This window comes from Triticum dicoccoides, chromosome 1A (assembly GCF_002162155.2).
Source record: "Triticum dicoccoides isolate Atlit2015 ecotype Zavitan chromosome 1A, WEW_v2.0, whole genome shotgun sequence".
Taxonomy (NCBI): domain Eukaryota; kingdom Viridiplantae; phylum Streptophyta; class Magnoliopsida; order Poales; family Poaceae; genus Triticum; species Triticum dicoccoides.
In genome coordinates, this window is record NC_041380.1 from 419,337,045 (window position 1) to 419,354,645 (window position 17,601).

The following is a 17,601-nucleotide window of genomic DNA, read 5'->3' on the forward strand; positions in this document are numbered from 1 at the left end:
CTGTTTCTTTTAGCACAAACAGTTCTTTTGGACTTGACACTAACATGTCTTTTGGCCATGAAGTTTCTACACTCGTGCTCAAGTGCATCCTTTTTTTAAATAGAGCTCAAATGCATCCTTGTGAACAATAAAAAATAGTAAATAAATTTCAAAAAATCTGATTTTTTGGCAACAAACGTTGTTGAATTATCTTCGTGTGTGCGAAATTTCATGATGAAATAACGTCTGTGGAGCTCTGGGCAAAAATAATAAAATAGATTCTCCAAAAGCGAAAATGTTAAATGGGTCGCACTGGTAGATAGTACTATTATCTCGGCCGCCGGTCCACCTCGAGATGCCCGCCACTAGTAGTATTTAACGTGGTATTTCGAATGGGCGCTCTGTTTTGCACAGTTCCTGCATGGTTTGGCGCTAGTCCTTAAATTGGCCCAACAACTCTGGCACTCTACGGTCTCGGTCTTGCACCACGCTAGGTGGACCGTTGTACTCTCGATTGTGGGCCGTCACCGGCATCTTCCCCCCGAAGCCTCCGTGTTATTTATTATTCCCCATCGACAGATAGTCGCTAGCCATCCCCACCCCCTCCCCCTCCCCAATCCACTGTGCGACCGCATCCAACTCTGTACCACCCATGGCGTCGTCTTCGTCCTCGATCCCCCAGGCCGTTGACACGGATCCGCTCCCGCTCATTCCCTGCCCCCGTTGCGGTCGTCAAGTGCTCACCGACATCTCGTCCGGTGGGAAGAGGCCTGGGAACCGCTACTACAAGTGCATCCTCCGGAGCGTGAGATCCCTAAATCTTAATCTCCGGATTTGATGTTGAATTTTTAGTTTTCCTTTCAAAGCACAACCTGTTCTTATTCCGTGTTTTTTTGTTTGGTTTCATCCTAGTCTGGCCAGTGCCCCTTCTTCGAATGGCAGGAGTCGTACCGTGCTGTACTGGAGGCCGTTCGCGCTCGAGCTTTGCTCGCCCCGCCATCGCCTCCTTCCACTGGACTACTTCACCGCACTCTTCGGCAGGAACTCGGCACACAGCCTGCTCCATGCGCCCCGCAAGTCTGCGCCCCCGCCACGCCGTCGGCGCCGAGCGGCGATTTGTCCAGGGTTGCTATCATGCTCAGTGCCACCAACCTTATGGTCACCGTCATCATGCTGGGCATATGCGTCCTCATTCTGGCGATTGTGTACTTCAAGTGATGTAGTGCACACGCAGCAGCTCACTGAATGTAGTAATGTGGTCCGGGCTTAGTATTAGTAGCGCCGCAAGTGTACTGCTCTGTGTTTAGATTTCAGGGCATAGTGTGTTCACAGAGTCAGTTTGTCATCACGTTTGTAGTCAAGTTGAGCTTCGCTGTCACTGCTTTATTAAGTTCCAGTGTGATCCCCATGTAATCAGGCTTCATTTGTTAGACGTATTAATATTATGTTATCTTGAATTTTCCACGCTGGAAGTTTGTTTCTGGTTTATCCCATCGTGTACATCTACCTGCTGTCCAGTGCATTTACACAGTTAGGAGACACCTTACTCGGTCCGTGTAAATGCTGCCCCAACCACCACCCACCTCCATCAGTGCTTCTGGTGGTGCTATATCTACCCTCACCCGGCCTCACCCACCATAGCTCCTCTCCTCCAGGTTGACGATTTTCTTTACCAAGGTTTGGTTCCCTCTAACAATAATCCTGCCCCTCCATCCCCGCTCAATTTTTGATGCTTGTCTCTCATGCTTGCTGCCGTTTGTTTTGCCACCAGATGTCTTGCTCCGGGAGTTGCGAGGGAGATGATGATGCAGCTGACCAGCACCATGCCCCTCAGATCCAGGGTTTAGATCTGAACAAGGAAGGTGTGACATACACTTCAAGGATCTCTGTGAAGCAAGTCGTCAGTGTCATCGAGGGGTTTACCGAGTACAAGAAGTGGCTGGTGGAGGAGATCAGATTTGGAGGTATACTTAAGCTACATAAGTACCAGAAGTTGAATCTTAGACTTAGTTCTTGGTTAATGAGCAAGGTAGACGTGCATCGGCGTGCTATATGCATCACCGAGAAGAAGGTGTTGAGGTTCTGGGCAGAGGATGTAGCTAAGGTGTTCGGAGTACCGGCTGGCAGTCGCGATGTCAAAGGCCGTGATGCAGACATCAACCCTGATTCAGTTGAGTTCATCAAGTGCACGCTTAGGATGGACCAAGCTGGAGCTCACAGCCTTAGAGCAGCAGAGGATTTCTTGAAGAGGGATATAATAGAGGACTCTGGCAAGCTGGAGAAGGATTTTTTCCAGATAGCTTTTGTCATATTTGCGATGGGACATCTTCTAGCCCCGTCTACGAAGCACAATTACGCCACAATTGATTTCTGGGGGGCTCTAGCTAATCCTGAAATGATCCAACAGTTCAACTGGTGTGAGTACGTCTTGCAATGCCTGATCGACGCGGTTACGAAGCTAAGGAGGGACATTGCTATGGGCACACAGACAATCAATTTGACCGGCTGTCATCTCTTCCTGCAGGTACATTTTTTGTCCACAATATCCAATTTTGGCTACCTCCAAGCTGCGAACTGAACTAACCATCTCCTCTGTTTATGTGCCTCCTCCTAGGTGTTCTTCCTTGACAACTTGGATCTCGGGATCTTCAACAAGAAGCATGATGCAATGCCTCGGATAAGTGTTTTTGACCAGGACACATTATGGCGCATGATCACAATGGCAACGGATGTTGGCTCTTCCCCATATACATACTCATCTGCTCCGGTATGGCACGAACTACTTGTACCTTGTTGCAATTTATTTTTCTTTCTCCTTTAATTCGTTTGCATGACTACGTGCGACAGCTTAGGGACTCTTCACTAGTTTGCTATACGAGGGGTAATTTCACTAGCTCTGTCCACCGACGTCGTGAAGTTGCCCATTCACCACACCGCCCTAAGGATTTATGTGTTTCACATACTATGTCGCGCGTGAATGTTCCGGGCGAGCCTTCTCGGGCCGGGAATTCTGCATCACCGCTCACCCCGGCTCGGAAAGTCACTGCTTCGGAATACAGTCAGCATGTGCAGCGACATTACCCCCAGATGGTAAGACCAGATTCATAACTTGATTTCTCTCTTCTGCCCCAATTATTACATTTTCGATGTAGTTGATGCAGCCTCTCTGCATTGCACTTTGCAGGGGTAAGACTAGGTTCCTATAATCCCTCCCCAGACCCCACCTTGTGTGGGAGCTTCTATGCACTGGGTCTGTCCTTTTTTTGATGCAGCCCACCTCTTCTTGTAGTTTGGAGATCCTCTTGCCATACTAATGCGTCAACAGAACGCTCGGGCCCTTCTCCACATCAACAATGCCATGCAGAACATTCAAGCCGACATGATACAATTCACGGACAAGGTTTTCGCAAACATACGGTCCCGATGTGTTTGTTGTTCAGCAAGAGGTTTCACAGACTGCCCTGTCAGAGATGAGTGTGATTCTTCCGACCGTTACCTTCATCGCTATTCACCAACCGTCGCAGCTACTAATCGCAATACCGAACCGCCATCCGGTGTGAATGCCCAGTTCAGAACCCTAGCATGTAACAAGATCCTAGGCCGGCGCCTTGACATGTTCGATCCAGAAGGTAACTACCGGTCTTTACTAAACTCCTCCTTCTTTCTTCAGTGCGCACTGAACTCTTTTTTCTGGATTGTACACAGTTGACGTTGACTCAGGCGTTTTCAACTCTAACACCAACGCTAAGCAGGCATGCAGCGACCCGATCACAAATCAAGTCCACAAGAGGGCCAGGCCTGCCTCCATTGACACTGCCCCAGCCGGCAGCGCTTCACTGATGTTCGAGAGCATCAAGAAGTTTGCTGCCTCAGTCGCCCTATCCTTGGTGGACCGTTACAAAAAGCTCCCTCCACAAGCCCCTCATGTTCATCTGTTCGGGACGTCCACTCGAGCCATTCCCAGGAGAAAATATGTAACCGCCACTGGTTTTGCATCTGATCCATGGATGAAAGGATATTGCCCCCCACCAGCGAAAGGGTCCCCCCTCATGCAATCACTCCAGGAGTTCACACGCACCGCCAGTCCTGAAATTCTTAACAGGTCCGTCCGAACATCTGATTCCTCAGTACATCCCGTACCTGCGCTAACCATTCTGTCATTTGGTGTCAGTCCCTGGATCATCCACAATAGCCCGCGCCACCTTTCCGTCACAGGTGCTGACGTCAGCCATCAATTACTTGCTGTAATCGAGCTCGATCATGAATTATTTTCTGCTCTCCTGCGACGGTTCACGCAGCTGTACATGGAAGATAACCCCGACAAGCCTTACATGAGCTACGATCACTTCATGGATCTTGATTTCGCCGTATGACGCTGCCATCGACAAGCTTTTTTTTCGTTCCTACTTCTGTGGACAATACTAACCTGATTTAACTTTATATGTGCTTGCAGACACTTGTTCTGGCAGGACACGACTACACTCGTCTAGCTCACATACAGGACCAGTTCATTGGCTCGGAAATCATGTACCCTTTGCATGCTTGCCAGCTGGTTAACACCTTCCACCTTTCATATGTGTTCAAATTCTTTACTGTTCCAATTTCCATTCTTCGCTAACCTTATCCATCACCAGTTTTATGTACCATCGTCAATGTCTCATGGTTGCGTCCTATACATCTGGGACATGGTTACATCAACCATACATGTCCTGGACCCAATGTTTGGACCCAGTGGTTGTACTCCTTCAGTTAAAGCGAGGCACGAGGCTGCTATTTCAATACTCCATGACGGGCTGTTTACATGTCTGACAGAGTTCTTCTCTGGGTGGCCAGTTGATAAAGCAAAATGGTCCACTAAGTACCAACGTGTAGCTGACACACTCATCACGAGGTACGCTTCAATTTGCAACCCCGGACCACATCTTGCCCAAATCTCCAAAACTCATTATATCACTCCTGCCGCATTCCACAGGGAAGACTCTGCAGTATGCGTTCTTCTCCTCTTGAAGCATTTCGACGGCAAGAAGTGTAGGGTTCCATTGACCAAGGTGTGGCATGACACTCCCCGCTAACTGCCTTCACTTTCTCATCGTCCCAGACCGTTTTACCTCCTTATCTCACATGGTTGTCCCTTTGGTTGTTATGTCTAGGCAAACATTGACAGAACTCGGCAGTTTGCATTCTACGAATTGTTCAGGCTGCAAGGGAACAAGTCATTTGTTCCAGCAGACATCATGTGGCGTATCTTGGCACCACCGGAAATGGAGGACCAAACATCCTCAGCAGCTGTGTAGCTCGCCCCCTGATCTGATGAAATTTGCTAATGCTGCCTGCGCCGGCTGAAGCCCGCCCAATCCCTTGTTATCGAGCTTTGTTACTGGCTTGTACAGTTTTTTATCAACCAGACCGCGCCCTTAATTCGCATGCTACCTATCAACGAACCTACTTGTTTGGTTTTATCTGCTTCTTATTTTGCATACGGTGATGTACTCCGGTCGTCCCAAAATTCCGGTCTTCAACTAGTCTACATACGAATTTATCTATGATTGAAACGTGACTTCACACAACCGTATGTACAATCTTATATGTCAAGAATTTTGGGACGGACCGACTACATTAATCCATGCCATATATCAACCCTTCCCAACCCGCACCCACCACGGGCAATGTACATCTGTCTGAACTACAAGGTATAGCAAGTAATCAAGCTCCGAATGACCGTCCGTCCTATCACAATTTTACACTTCATGCCTGCTGTGCTGACCAACTAATTCATTTAAATAGGATAAATGGCCTGGACCGATGTATGCAAATGTCCCTGACGATGACGCATGGACTCCCCCTCGGAAGTAATGTTGTCAAATATGTCCGACAATGGACAAAGTCTTACCAACAAGCTCGAGTGCATACCCCGTGCTCCAGGTTAGATTATCCGGGACAAGGTGTCTCAACCCAACTTTTTGCAGATGCATGATCGCACGCGCCATCACGTAGCCATAAGCAAATGTAAATTGCAAACTACCGTCCCACTAAGCACACGACTTGTGCAAGTCTGAATTACCAATATTACAACCACTAGGTCTTAATAAAGGGGGTGTTCGTTCGCTCGCCTATGGTCTACACGGGTACCAACCCGTCGACCAAATATCTACTAGGGGGGGGGGGGATTTAGGTTGTCAGCAGAACTTGCAACATAGCTCTAGTTGCATTATGAGAATGCTCTCAACCCCAGTCACGCGTACGCCTTCTCATCGACCATATGCCACCAAAACTATCTTCCAAACTTCGACCTTCAAATTTCCACTTCAATCTTGAGGTTTCAGTCAATTTTGATGAGCTTGCTCTCATCCACAGCCCTTGAAGGCCTCATGCTTGCCATCTTCGCCGGCAGCTCTCCCCTGTTTCGTCGCAGTGTGCACACCTCATAACATAGCTTCTTCCGTAGGTATTTCGCAGTTGCCTGTAAGCACATTTCAAATGTTGTCAGTTCCAAGCTACCATACTCCCCACACCAGGTTACCATGTCATATAGTTCATCTTCAAGATTATCGGGGTTATCTCATTTTCCAGCCCAACCCCATTGTACTCCTTCAGGATGTGCACGCAGTACATGGCCGACTCCTCACTGCAAGCACACGCAAACAAAATCAGTCAGTTCCCGTTAGGTTCATAACACATTGACTCGGCTTCTGGTTTGCTAGGATTCTTATTTTACCTTGCACAACTTTCGTACAAATCTATCTTGAAGCCAACACTCCACCCGACCCTGTCCATCTCCCAGGTTGGGATGCATTCATTGATGATCCGAACTAGACCTCTAAGAATTATTTTGCCGTTCTTCCAGTGGATCTCCTTTGTTTTATTCCTTATCGATGTTGCATCGGTCGGGTCCAGGATCTGCAAAACTCTTTCCTTGAGGTCGATTGCATAAACGGACCAAGTCTCCAGCAGAGGGACCAGCATTAGCAGCTGCAACCAAAAGTTGTTTGTCAATACACAACATAACACAATGATCTTACCAACAAGACACGGTACATGATTTCAGTCACCTGCCGCACAGACTGTAGGTTGTACCCTGTAAATTCCTCGCATATCATCGTCCTAACATACTGGAAGTCTATGTTATCCGGGCGCTCTACTTTCATAATTTCAACCTGCGTCAGTTTATCATATATCACATATCTTGCAATCAAAAAACTGGAGCGAATTGTCTTCCTGTAGTTCGGGGTTTTACCGCCAGGTTTGGATTGGGGATCGCACGCCACCTGACGTTTGATCCCTTGTACATCTTGTTCTCCACATACATCACAGCTCTCCAAATTGCTGACATGCCAAGCCCGTCAACAGCTCCATCCGGACCTAGCTGCTCCTTTAGTTCCTCCCCTGTAAGGATTATCCACGTTGGGTAGTCATGGATGAACCATCTCCTGCACGGAAAAACTTATGTCAGCTCCACCAAACTGCCGGAAAAGTTACTTTCTGAACGAAGCATCAGCTTTGTGACAACTTACTTGCCGAGCAGAACTTCAGCAGCACACCTCTTGAACAGTGCATAGAAAGCAACGACATGCTCTGCTCTAGGCTGTTCGTGATGAAGACCTAATTCGCCAGGGTACTTACCTTCCATCTCAACCTTCACTTGCTGTAACCCAGGTTGCACCACAATGGAATTATTTGCCGGGGCAACGGGTTCTGTTGACATTGCTATAAATTGGTTAATTGAACAACTACTAAAAGTTTGAAATCCACAACTTTTTCGAATATCCAACCTTCAGTCGCTGCTGTGCTCTGATGTATCGGAGCTTGCATGGACTCATCATTGTGTAGGTTCGCAATCACGTGTGCTGCGTTCAAACCATCACATTACTCTACTACTCGCCACATCCCCTCCCACATATGAATTGCCAAAATAAAGTTACCCCTATCATACCATTCGAAGCTTGTCCATCATCTGATTCAGTAGTTCCCCTCCTCTCATGCACAACAATCATTCCACTGCTGCCCCCCAGACCTGGGCTACCTGAGCGTTCTTCCTCTGCCTGACTTGTTGATGGTACAGTCACCATTGCCCACCTGGCAGCTGCAAGTAACCATCAAGACAACTCTAATGATTCCTCCTGTCACCGATAATAAAAGAAGCGAAACCCGTTGCTATCTATGCTGTTCAACTTACCTTCACTGTCGAGAGCGGGATAAGCTTGACCACAGTCAGTTCCCATGTTTCCATCAGGTATTTCATCAAGGAACCGAACTTTCTTTCTTTCTCTTCTTGGCTTTAGGCGTCTATGCATAGCCGCCCTCTTTGTGCCTACCGCGCCCCCTTTCGTGATGCTTCCTCCCACCTCTGCATCAGCTGACCCCTCATCTCGTGCACCTGCAACTGCTACAGCTTCAGCGCACCCTCATAGTGTTTCACAATTTTTTGTTTCACAGAAACGAGCAAGCCCACGTACAGCTCTTATAAAATCAGGGTTACGATATGCTACACACCTGCTCCCTCGTTGACCTCACGCTCCCCTATTGCCTGAGTCTGGATGGTTTGCATCTCCGTTTCGCAATCTCCTACAAAATTTATGTTAGTACCCTTAATTTTTAGCAATTTTAATTCTCATATGTTCACCGCGCAGGGCGCCGGCTACCTGATGTTCGTGTCTTCATAGTTGGTGGAGAATCTGCATTGCTGTTGTCATATGGTTCTCTTCTCTGCTCTCCTCCACCTTCACCACCCAGTTGCATCAGCCCCACCGCGGCCTCTCTTGAGGTTGTACCATGTGGTGCAGAATCATCATCTCCTCCGCCACCACCCCCCGCTCTAGCTGCAGTTCGTCACAACGAGTTTGAGTTCCTTTTTTGCTTTGTAAACACTGAACCTTCCATGATTTCAGGAATACAACAAAAGTTTTTACCTGCTTGTTTCCTTGAGCGTGTCACAGCGGTGCCGTTCTTTCTTTCGGTATCTTCATCTCCTGTTGAAGGAAATCCAGTTCAGGTCAGTTAACTCCGGTTCCGATCACTCACAAATAATGCTACACATAATATCTTCTACGCGGTACCAAGACTAACCTATTTCCTCTATATCTGCCATACTGCAGCATCCCATGCTCATCAGCAGTTTTGTCAGGATGTGCGGCTTCGTGCCGTCGATTGCTTGAAGGGCTTCATCCACGAGCGCCTCCCGCCTACATTCGCTCATCACTGCTTCACCCTGCCCAGGGTTCAAGTCACTTGCTAGTTGGAGTACTATGTTCTTTATCGTGGGAATGACATCCTCGTCCAGCACCCCTCCAAGCCGCACCGTCCTCTGTAATAAATATTTATGTATTTCTTTTGTCACATTGGTTACCAATGAGTAGCTAAATGTTAACGTCATCATCCTTAATCAGGAGTGACTAATTACTGAGAAAGCACGCACCTCTTTTACTGTCCCGGCACCTGCGATCAATGGATGTAATCTTCTCGCTCTACTGGCCATGCTCTCAACACTCCTCATCTGTAAAACAAGTTGTCCAGATTGTCAGACCTTAATTATGTACAATAAGCAGTGTTACAATGATTTAATTACTCCAGCATTGTATTGTACCTTATATCGTGGAGACTTCAGCAACCTGTCTTGCATCTCCAGCTTGATTAGTTCTTTGATCTTCTCAGTTGTATATGCACCAATTTTGGGGACCAAGTCTGTGTCTAGGCTGTGCTTCCTAAAATCTGTCCACTCCAGGCAGTACAGCTGAGCACACACCAAAGTAATTGTTAGCAAAAGGTACGTAACAAATGCAACAGTCATAGATGCAAGGCATTATTCAAGTAAACCATGCACATACCTGCAGAAACAAGTTGGACCCCCCAGAAGTCAGGGATGGAGCTCCTTCATTCATCTCCTGCTGGAATCTCTCTGCACTAGCTCGAAGTACATCTAGTATGTACCCTGCCCAGTCGTACTCACCTATCTCAACTGGATTCTGCACGCAACGTAGTAGTTCATCTGGCACGTTTGCGTTTGCTGCCCTTGGAGAGACCAAAGTGCAGCAGGAAAGCAGGGTGTATGCAGCCAGACATCTCTTCCAAGTCTCCCGGTTAATGCAATAAGCATCACAAATCTGCATAACCTTTTTAAGGTCTTCGACCCTGATGCCCCTGTTTCTGTTCACAGGTAACCCTAGCACACTTTGCACCTTCTCTACTAGCCTACCCTTATCCTTGGGCCTTGTAAGACAATTTTCCTTTTGCCGGAAGCCACGCCCATGATATTCTCCACATCGGATCTACCTATTTCACGTGTCTCACCGTCACAAAACGCGAAACGCAGGGTATCACGGTCAGATGTGTCAACCCACGCGAGGCAGTCCGCGTAGAAGTTCTTGTCCAGCGGTCCAGAGGCCCTGACGGTGAGCATCGGGGCCAGACCCGTCTTCTCCACCACTGGATAGCACATCGTCCCCGCGCCTAGCAGCGGTGCCGCAGAAAAAACTCCACGCATCGATCCGCTTCGCTCCACTTCGGTTGAACCCTCGCCTAGCCCCAAACTCCCCCACGAGCTGGCTCGCTTCGGCGTTGCCGGCGAGCGCATCCGCCTCGTACCAGCGGCCAACTCTGAAAAGGACGCCATCAACGACCAGCCTGCACATGCCAGCAAGACCTTGTTAGAGTTCTCCCCCCAGTGCCCCACACCCCACGCGCGCAACAAATGTAGAGACTACTAGGGAAGGTACTCACCAGGGCTTCTGGCCGGTCTGCCCGCGCAGATGTCGCCGGCGCTCACGCCGGAAACCTAGGGTTCTTGTAGCAACCTCGCTTCCCCCCTCTCTATTCCCCTGCTTTTCTTTCTCCTGTGCTTGAGCAAATGGCTACTGTTGAGGAGGCAGAGCAGCCCCGCGTCTCTTTATCGCCACCCCAGCCCAGCTACCAATTACTCTTCCTCTCTCTCGCAGCACTTACTGGCCCTGCCTACCGCGCCATTGCCTGCGAAAATACCCCGCGCTTTCTTGTGTGTGAGCCGCTGCTTTTTTTCGACACGTCTCATAGCACGACATGCATGTCTGCCCGAGCAATGCAGCCCGCCACACGCCATTCGTAGCTGTGCTCTTACGTGCATTTGCTCCTCCCGTTTTTTCAATCCATAACACCCGGTTCACGTGTCAGTAGAGCCATATGGTCCTATCCACCGACTGGTTCCAGATTAAACGCTGACTACCTGCGCGCACTCCCAATGCAGAAATGGGTGCCCCATCGGGACCAGTGTTTTTGCCTGTTTTAGGAACTGAACTACTGTTCGTACTGTTCACCCGACACTGCTACAGCTCCATGACAAGAAAATCGCATGTCTCGAATCAATCCAAAAAGCGTTAACACCACATCCCAAGCCTTTCTTGCGTACTTTAGCCTGCATGCACTCATTGAGACTTTTCGTCCTTTGCTTTTGGTCCCACTAGCAGTTGCACGATACTACATGCAGCTTTCACAAAACAATTATTCCTGTATGCATGCATACCTTCCATGCTCCAGCTTAGGAAATGCCACATTTTTTTAATTGCAGACTACAGTTGCACTCTTTTCAGTCATTAACAACTGATTACATATAGTGCCCTGCACTAACCACACAGCTCGGATGCTATTACTACGTGGACTTGCAGCACCATGCATGCATCATTGATAGTACATCCATAACTGGACCCACACACCCCTCCCTGTTGTTTTCAAATGCTGCAGTTAACACCCAAAGTACGCATGACCGTCACTAACTAAGTACGTGCCCGTTTCGGCGCCCTGTTGGTCACGTCGTCTTCTTCCTCCACCTCTCCCCAGCTTGTCGGGCGGACCCCTGATTCTTCACCTGCTTCCAGCAGATCCACACTGTCTTCTTCGGGCACTGCCTCCAAATCTTTTGGGTCATGCTCGCCCCCACCTTCTTGCAGCTCCACCACGGCGCCCGCATCTGCACCATTTGTTTCAGCATTAGCCCAGATGCCAACCTCGTCATTTATCCCGATCCGGCCTTCCATAGATTCCTGCAACAACAAACCAATTGGAAACAACAAACAAACAAACACATTCATCCATAAAATCTTCATCCTCACCCCCGGTTATGCTCACTGTATCAGCTTCGTTGTTTCCTTGCCCTGCTTCCGACGAGTCGCCACCCCCGACCTGCTCCACCTCTTCCCCGCCCACAGACTGGTCGCTCTCAGACGCTTCAAACTGAAAGACAATGACATACAACTTCCTTCAGCCACCACCCAAGTGGGCATACCACGGAAACATAGCAGCGACCTGGGTTTTTGCACTAACCTCATCATTGATGAATGTTGGGGGCGACCATGCTAGGCCGGAGGTGAGCACTCCAGAGCTTGGCCAGCTGATGGATGGAGCCATTCTTGCTTGATCTACTACTAACAACACAACACACTGGAGCGGCACTCACTCTGTGTCAAGGCTTTCCACACACCACCATCCCCCTCCCCACACCCCCTATGAATACTAACTCCGGGTGGGACATCCCGCCCGCACTAAGTTTGAATTTTGAACTCTCAAACTGATCACACCTCCCCCCACGCTGCACTGTATGGCCTGCCAGATGTCAACAACCTAGCTTCTCAGGACATCCATACTATGCGCACGTGTATTTTCTCTGGGACAAACATATCAGATGGTAAATGTAGCTACACCGCGGTTCGCCTTATATCAAACCAAACTTTTCAAACACCTTATTGGGACAGCCGCTTAGTTTGCTAACACTAGTACAATGTTTCTCATCTCGAAATGTGAAGATTTTCTAGCCTCATGCTTCTACAGTTAGGAGAAAAATTCAGCTATCGCACTACTGCTGCTGATCAGCTTGGTCGCCCCCAACTCTGTCGCACGTGTTTTTCCTATGTCCCGCCACACCACAATTGCTGCATCTACCTTCTTTCCTGGGCACCTTCGGCGCGTCTCCTCGTTGCGGGCATGTAGTCTTCTTGTGTCCTGGTACCTTGCAAATACTGCAAAATTTGCTCCTCTTGCTAAGCCCTTCGTATGGTGGCCTGTCTCTAGCATTGGTGGGGCGACCTGCATTCCTCTTCTTAGCTGGAGGTTCAAGGCCCGCCAAGGCGCTCCCCTCATCTTGATTCTTGGTTTTTTCCACATTATCCCGTTTGCCGACGACTCCATTCGCTTGCTTCCTGTTATGGCCACGGTCTTCCAGGCCCAGCCTGTCCCTCTGCATGTCGTACGGTGCCATAACAGTCATGGCTTGCTTGAACAAGCCCATCAAAGTATCGTACGCCTCGACACTGGCATCTCCCAACCTGACCAGCTCTAGCGCTTGCACGTACATTCGGTTGTGCCTGAATGTGAGCGTGCTAGTCGTTATCTGATCTTTCTGGTAGTGCTGCAGGTGCTCAGGCAAAATGTCCCTTGCATCCTTCGTCCATCTCTTGACTATGTGTTTCTTTGGAATTGTTGTCATCCCCAAGTAGTCCATCACCTGGCATGCAAAACACAGGAATTGGCACTTAATATGCAGTTATCAGCGAGACGTGCCGCGATTAAATCCAGTGTTCCATTACTACCTTCAGAACATGGCAGCACAACATGCCCATGTGCTCGAACAAACCACATTCGCACTCGAACTCCTCACCGACGCTTAGCATTTTCACCATGAAGACTACTCTGCTCCACTTCTCTCGCTTCTCTGGCCTGGTGTGCATCGCCTTGTACAGAGAGTGCTTCTCGATCTCTTCTACTCGATAGCCTCCAGCCTCGTACAAGATTTGTCCGAATTGCTCGAACATTGCCCGCGTGTATATCTTACTTGCATCTATCTCTATTGAAGAGTTCGTTCGCAACACCACACCGCCCTGAGTCCACGGAATGCTTCAGTTATTAGTCACAATCAAAAAAAAAATTTGCTTGCCTATTTACCAGCTAACTTACCAGCTTCGTTCGCTTTTCCTCGTAACTTTCGTCCGATGCACGGTCAAACTGCAACCTCATGTATTACCTCACGAACTTGTGCATCGGAGAACCCGGAGGCACGTAGCTCTTCAGCATATGGTTCGCACTCTCGCTCCGCTGTGTGCTCGTCATCTTGGCGCAGAACACACCCTTGAAGTACGGCTTTGCCCATTTTTCTCTGATCTCAAATAGATTTGTCATATACTGGTGTGTTTTCAGATTGTGCTTCTCCAGCAGTTGTCACCAAGCCTCCTCAAACTCCTCTACCGTGAGCATGTGGTCCACCACTTTATGAAATTCCTGCCTAAACTCATTTCTTTTCGCAAACATTGCGCCCAAACTTTCCTTGGCTTTCTTCAACACATGCCACTTACACCACCGATGCGCCGTGTTAGGAAGTACATTCTTAATAGCGACCTCCATAGCCCGGCACTGATCTGCATTTTTGACCCGCTCACGCGTGAGTATAATTGATGGCACTAATGAACCCAAAAAGAAATATGAAAAATGAAAATTGCCCTACCAACTCACCCGTTAGTATGGTTCGGGGTGCCACACTGCCCATCATCCTCACAAACTCTGTGAACACCCACTCAAAGCTCTCAACCTGTTCATCTCTCAACAGCACCCCACCTAGGAGTATGCTCTGGTAGTGGTTGTTCACCCCAACGAATAGACCAAACGGCATATCGTATAGGTTCATCCTGTAAGTTGTGCCGAATGTCACGACATCCCCAAAAAATTTGTACTTCAACCGACTATCTCCACTTGCCCACATTAGATTCCTTATTTTGCTCTGTTCATCCGCTTGTACCCTAAATAAGAACTCCGGATCTTTTGCCCCTAGCTCATCAAACACCTCAATTGTTTTCTGAACATCATCATCAGCTTCCTCCCGGCTTATCTGGCCACACAGGTGCCTCAAAGATCTCTTCGTGAATGGTACATTCTCGACCACCCCAAAGAACCCCCCGATTATGCTGTACACCTTGCTTAGGTTGATGTTGTTCTTTCTTAGGTTCCGAATCAGGTCCCTAGTGTACACATCTATGTGTTTGTGAGAAGGCCAGTGCAACATCTCCCCACAATTTGGAGTCAACACATGGTTGTGCTTAACTCTATGCTCAGTAATATACCACCCATTGTCGGACGTCCTTAACAACCTAATCATAGCAGGGCACTCACATCGACACGACCGTGAGTTCTCCCTCAATGGTTTCCCCTGATCCAAACATAAACAGAACAGCGTTTCCACGTCAGCACGCGCCAGTAATTGACAATCCGTGAGAGATGTGTTCTGTTTAAACAACTACTTACCGAGCATCCACACACAATCTCTTGCATTGTTTTCCTCTTGTTTGGGTTCAGTCTGCTCTTGCCGTATCTGATGCCGCACCCATTCTCCCACGAATACAAATTGTAGAAGTCATACGCTTCTGTCAGTGAGTCGAATGTCGTCCCAAGTTCAGGCTTCACCACGTCATCTCCTTATCTTTCCGCGAAACCTCTGATGGATTTCTCCAGGGCACCCATCCTCCCGGGACATGGTGTCCTCTCGATTGGATTAGCGCCAACACGTACTCTGCATGTATTTTGTGTGCAATATTAGAACGCAGGCATAAGATATGTCGTCGCCACTGCGTCCTATTGCCTATTCTATCACCCTAACAAAGTAAAGGAATTGCACACCCTGGCACTACCCCCTCCCCCTGGTCTAGCTCCATTCAGTATCATACAATTACGACTTCATCTTCAACTCTAAACCCACCCAGGTAGCTCTCACCTGCCACATTTTTACTTCCCTTTTTGTTTCTACCTGAAACTATGCTATCTAAATTTCTAAACGTGAAGGGCTGTGTCATGCAAGTAAAGTAGCCAAACAAAGCCTGTATGGATATCCCCCCTAAATCGCCCAGATTCGTAAGCTTAATTGCCCAGTGTCTTGAGGAACATATATGATAATTTTATACCTAGTCGTACTGACGAAATAACAAACAATCAGGACACTGGAGGTCTAAACTGATTTCTGTAAGCCATGTACCTCCTAATCCATCCAGGCGTCTTCGGATCTGGCTTCACGGCCGACTCGTCGGACTCCGCCGGCGCGCTGTCACCGCTCGCTTTAGCCGGCGCCCCCACAACTATCATGCGCAGCAACTGAAGAATCCCCAGCAGCTCCGAATACACCTCCATGCACCTAGCTCCCGTCGTCCTCCAGCGAAATTGCCGGAGAGCCCGGCGGCGACCGGAAGATAGGCAACCTGCACACGACCGCCAGATCTGTCATCCAGGCACGCCGAACTGCACCCAGCGAGGGACACCGCGCCCACCTCGGTGTAGTCGATGGAGAGAACGTACCTGCAGACCGGATGCAGAGGGAAATCCCCGGGCGCCGCTGCCGGCTCTGTCGCCGCCGCCGCCGTCGCCCTAGTCGCCTGTACTTCCATCGTAGCACACCACTTCTCTGTTTTTTCCCCTGCCCCTTTTTCTCACCCCCCAGCCTGCGCCCGTGCCTTTTGGATCGACGTCACCCGGCCGAGTTATGTGTCTGGCGAGTACTCCGTGACGCCACGTTTTTTTAGTTCATCGTACGTGTCGAAAAAATCTGGACCATGGTCCACTACCGACGATCAACACCGAGACCACCGGTCCGCTTTTCATCCCCGTTCACCCCGCGCGGGTCCGACCTGTGTCAGACATACGGACTGGCATACTAGCTGCGTACGCTTCTACGGTCTCCGCTCCCGCGCCGCTTGCAATACGGCTTTTTTCAGCGCTCGCACCGACTGAGCCTTAAATGCCACGCACCTGCCGATCAGGCCTTCTGGACGAGCGGGACAATGGGATCATATGGTAGTACGACCAAAAACGCCCCATCCCTCCAAAAGACTATTTTTAAAGCATTTCTTGACTATTTTTTTCAGACATCCATAGATGTTATTTCATCACGGAAATTTACACCCAGGAAGAAAACTAAGCCATGTTTCTTGTAATAAGAATCGGTTATTTTATATATTTTCTTCAGATTTTATTGTTCACACATGAGCATTTGAGCTACTTTTCTGGAGAAGTTTTTTTTAAGTATCCAGGTCCCTGGATGTGCAACTTTTCATTTTAAAAGTTTGATGCGCTAATTTTACTTTCTCTTTGTGTATAGGTTGTTTCTATTGGGCTTGATACTAACATATTCTTTTTGGACATGGAGTTTCTAAACTCGAGGTCAAACACATCCTTGAGAAGAAAAAATTAAAAAAATAACAGTAATCAAATTCAAAAAACCTGTTTTATTTTGGCAACAAACTTTGTTGAATTATCTTCGTGCGTGCAGAATTTCATGATGAAATAATGTTCGTGGAGCTTGAGGAAAAAAATTGATGCTCTAGAAAGACTTCGTCGCGCAACTTCTTTTTTTAAAGCTTGATGCGCACTATGACTATTTCTTTCAGTACAAGCAGTTTCTATTGGGCTTGACACTAACATGTCCTTTTTGAACATGGAGTTTCTACACTTGAGCTAAACTGCATCCTTGTAAAGAATGAAATTGAAAATAATAGTAAACAAATTTAAAAAAAACTGTTGGCAACAAACATTGTTGAATTATCTTCGTGCTTGCAAAATATCGTGATGAAATAACGTTCATGGAGCTCAGTGGAAAAACAACGAAAGTAATGCTCCAGAAAGGCTTGGTTG

The 17,601-nt window shown here is 48.3% G+C and overlaps 6 protein-coding genes across 7 annotated transcripts; 2 read left to right on the forward strand and 4 right to left on the reverse strand.

Moving 5' to 3' along the window:
• Positions 1–575: 575 nt before the first annotated feature.
• Positions 576–1,465, forward strand: LOC119276842. Of its 2 annotated transcripts, none has more exons than XM_037558021.1 (2): positions 576–784; positions 901–1,465. In XM_037558021.1, the coding sequence occupies exons 1-2, from the start codon at positions 632–634 to the stop codon at positions 1,195–1,197; spliced, it is 450 nt and encodes a 149-aa protein (XP_037413918.1). In that variant the 5' UTR covers positions 576–631; the 3' UTR covers positions 1,198–1,465. The 2 variants fall into 2 exon arrangements, with proteins under 2 accessions (XP_037413918.1, XP_037413910.1); XM_037558013.1 differs by having other exon boundaries at positions 892–1,443.
• Positions 1,466–1,517: 52 nt separating this feature from the next.
• On the forward strand, positions 1,518–5,593 carry LOC119276824. The gene is made up of 11 exons (XM_037557991.1): positions 1,518–1,656; positions 1,751–2,503; positions 2,594–2,746; positions 2,827–3,069; positions 3,269–3,608; positions 3,685–4,081; positions 4,151–4,346; positions 4,433–4,531; positions 4,614–4,870; positions 4,952–5,027; positions 5,130–5,593. The coding sequence occupies exons 2-11, from the start codon at positions 1,751–1,753 to the stop codon at positions 5,271–5,273; spliced, it is 2,658 nt and encodes an 885-aa protein (XP_037413888.1). The 5' UTR covers positions 1,518–1,656; the 3' UTR covers positions 5,274–5,593.
• Positions 5,594–6,849: 1,256 nt separating this feature from the next.
• Positions 6,850–9,215, reverse strand: LOC119276834. The gene is made up of 9 exons (XM_037558002.1): positions 9,043–9,215; positions 8,886–8,945; positions 8,619–8,795; positions 8,470–8,541; positions 8,153–8,353; positions 7,749–8,059; positions 7,491–7,671; positions 7,029–7,406; positions 6,850–6,948 (listed from the first exon to the last, which is right to left on the reverse strand). Exons 1-6 carry the CDS (start codon positions 9,170–9,172, stop codon positions 7,851–7,853), a joined length of 849 nt encoding a protein of 282 aa, XP_037413899.1. The 5' UTR covers positions 9,173–9,215; the 3' UTR covers positions 6,850–6,948; positions 7,029–7,406; positions 7,491–7,671; positions 7,749–7,850.
• A 143-nt stretch (positions 9,216–9,358) lies between these two features.
• Positions 9,359–10,425, reverse strand: LOC119353484. Its single transcript, XM_037620105.1, has 3 exons — positions 9,801–10,425; positions 9,560–9,706; positions 9,359–9,469 (listed from the first exon to the last, which is right to left on the reverse strand). The coding sequence occupies exons 1-3, from the start codon at positions 10,080–10,082 to the stop codon at positions 9,359–9,361; spliced, it is 540 nt and encodes a 179-aa protein (XP_037476002.1). The 5' UTR covers positions 10,083–10,425.
• Positions 10,426–12,468: 2,043 nt separating this feature from the next.
• On the reverse strand, positions 12,469–14,004 carry LOC119276856 (protein FAR1-RELATED SEQUENCE 1-like). Its single transcript, XM_037558031.1, has 3 exons — positions 13,891–14,004; positions 13,527–13,814; positions 12,469–13,441 (listed from the first exon to the last, which is right to left on the reverse strand). The coding sequence occupies exons 1-3, from the start codon at positions 13,948–13,950 to the stop codon at positions 12,794–12,796; spliced, it is 996 nt and encodes a 331-aa protein (XP_037413928.1). The 5' UTR covers positions 13,951–14,004; the 3' UTR covers positions 12,469–12,793.
• Positions 14,005–14,132: 128 nt separating this feature from the next.
• Positions 14,133–16,327, reverse strand: LOC119276866 (protein FAR1-RELATED SEQUENCE 5-like). Its single transcript, XM_037558041.1, has 5 exons — positions 16,270–16,327; positions 15,953–16,172; positions 15,229–15,493; positions 14,443–15,133; positions 14,133–14,348 (listed from the first exon to the last, which is right to left on the reverse strand). The coding sequence occupies exons 3-5, from the start codon at positions 15,253–15,255 to the stop codon at positions 14,152–14,154; spliced, it is 915 nt and encodes a 304-aa protein (XP_037413938.1). The 5' UTR covers positions 15,256–15,493; positions 15,953–16,172; positions 16,270–16,327; the 3' UTR covers positions 14,133–14,151.
• Between the last annotated feature and the right edge of the window lie 1,274 nt (positions 16,328–17,601).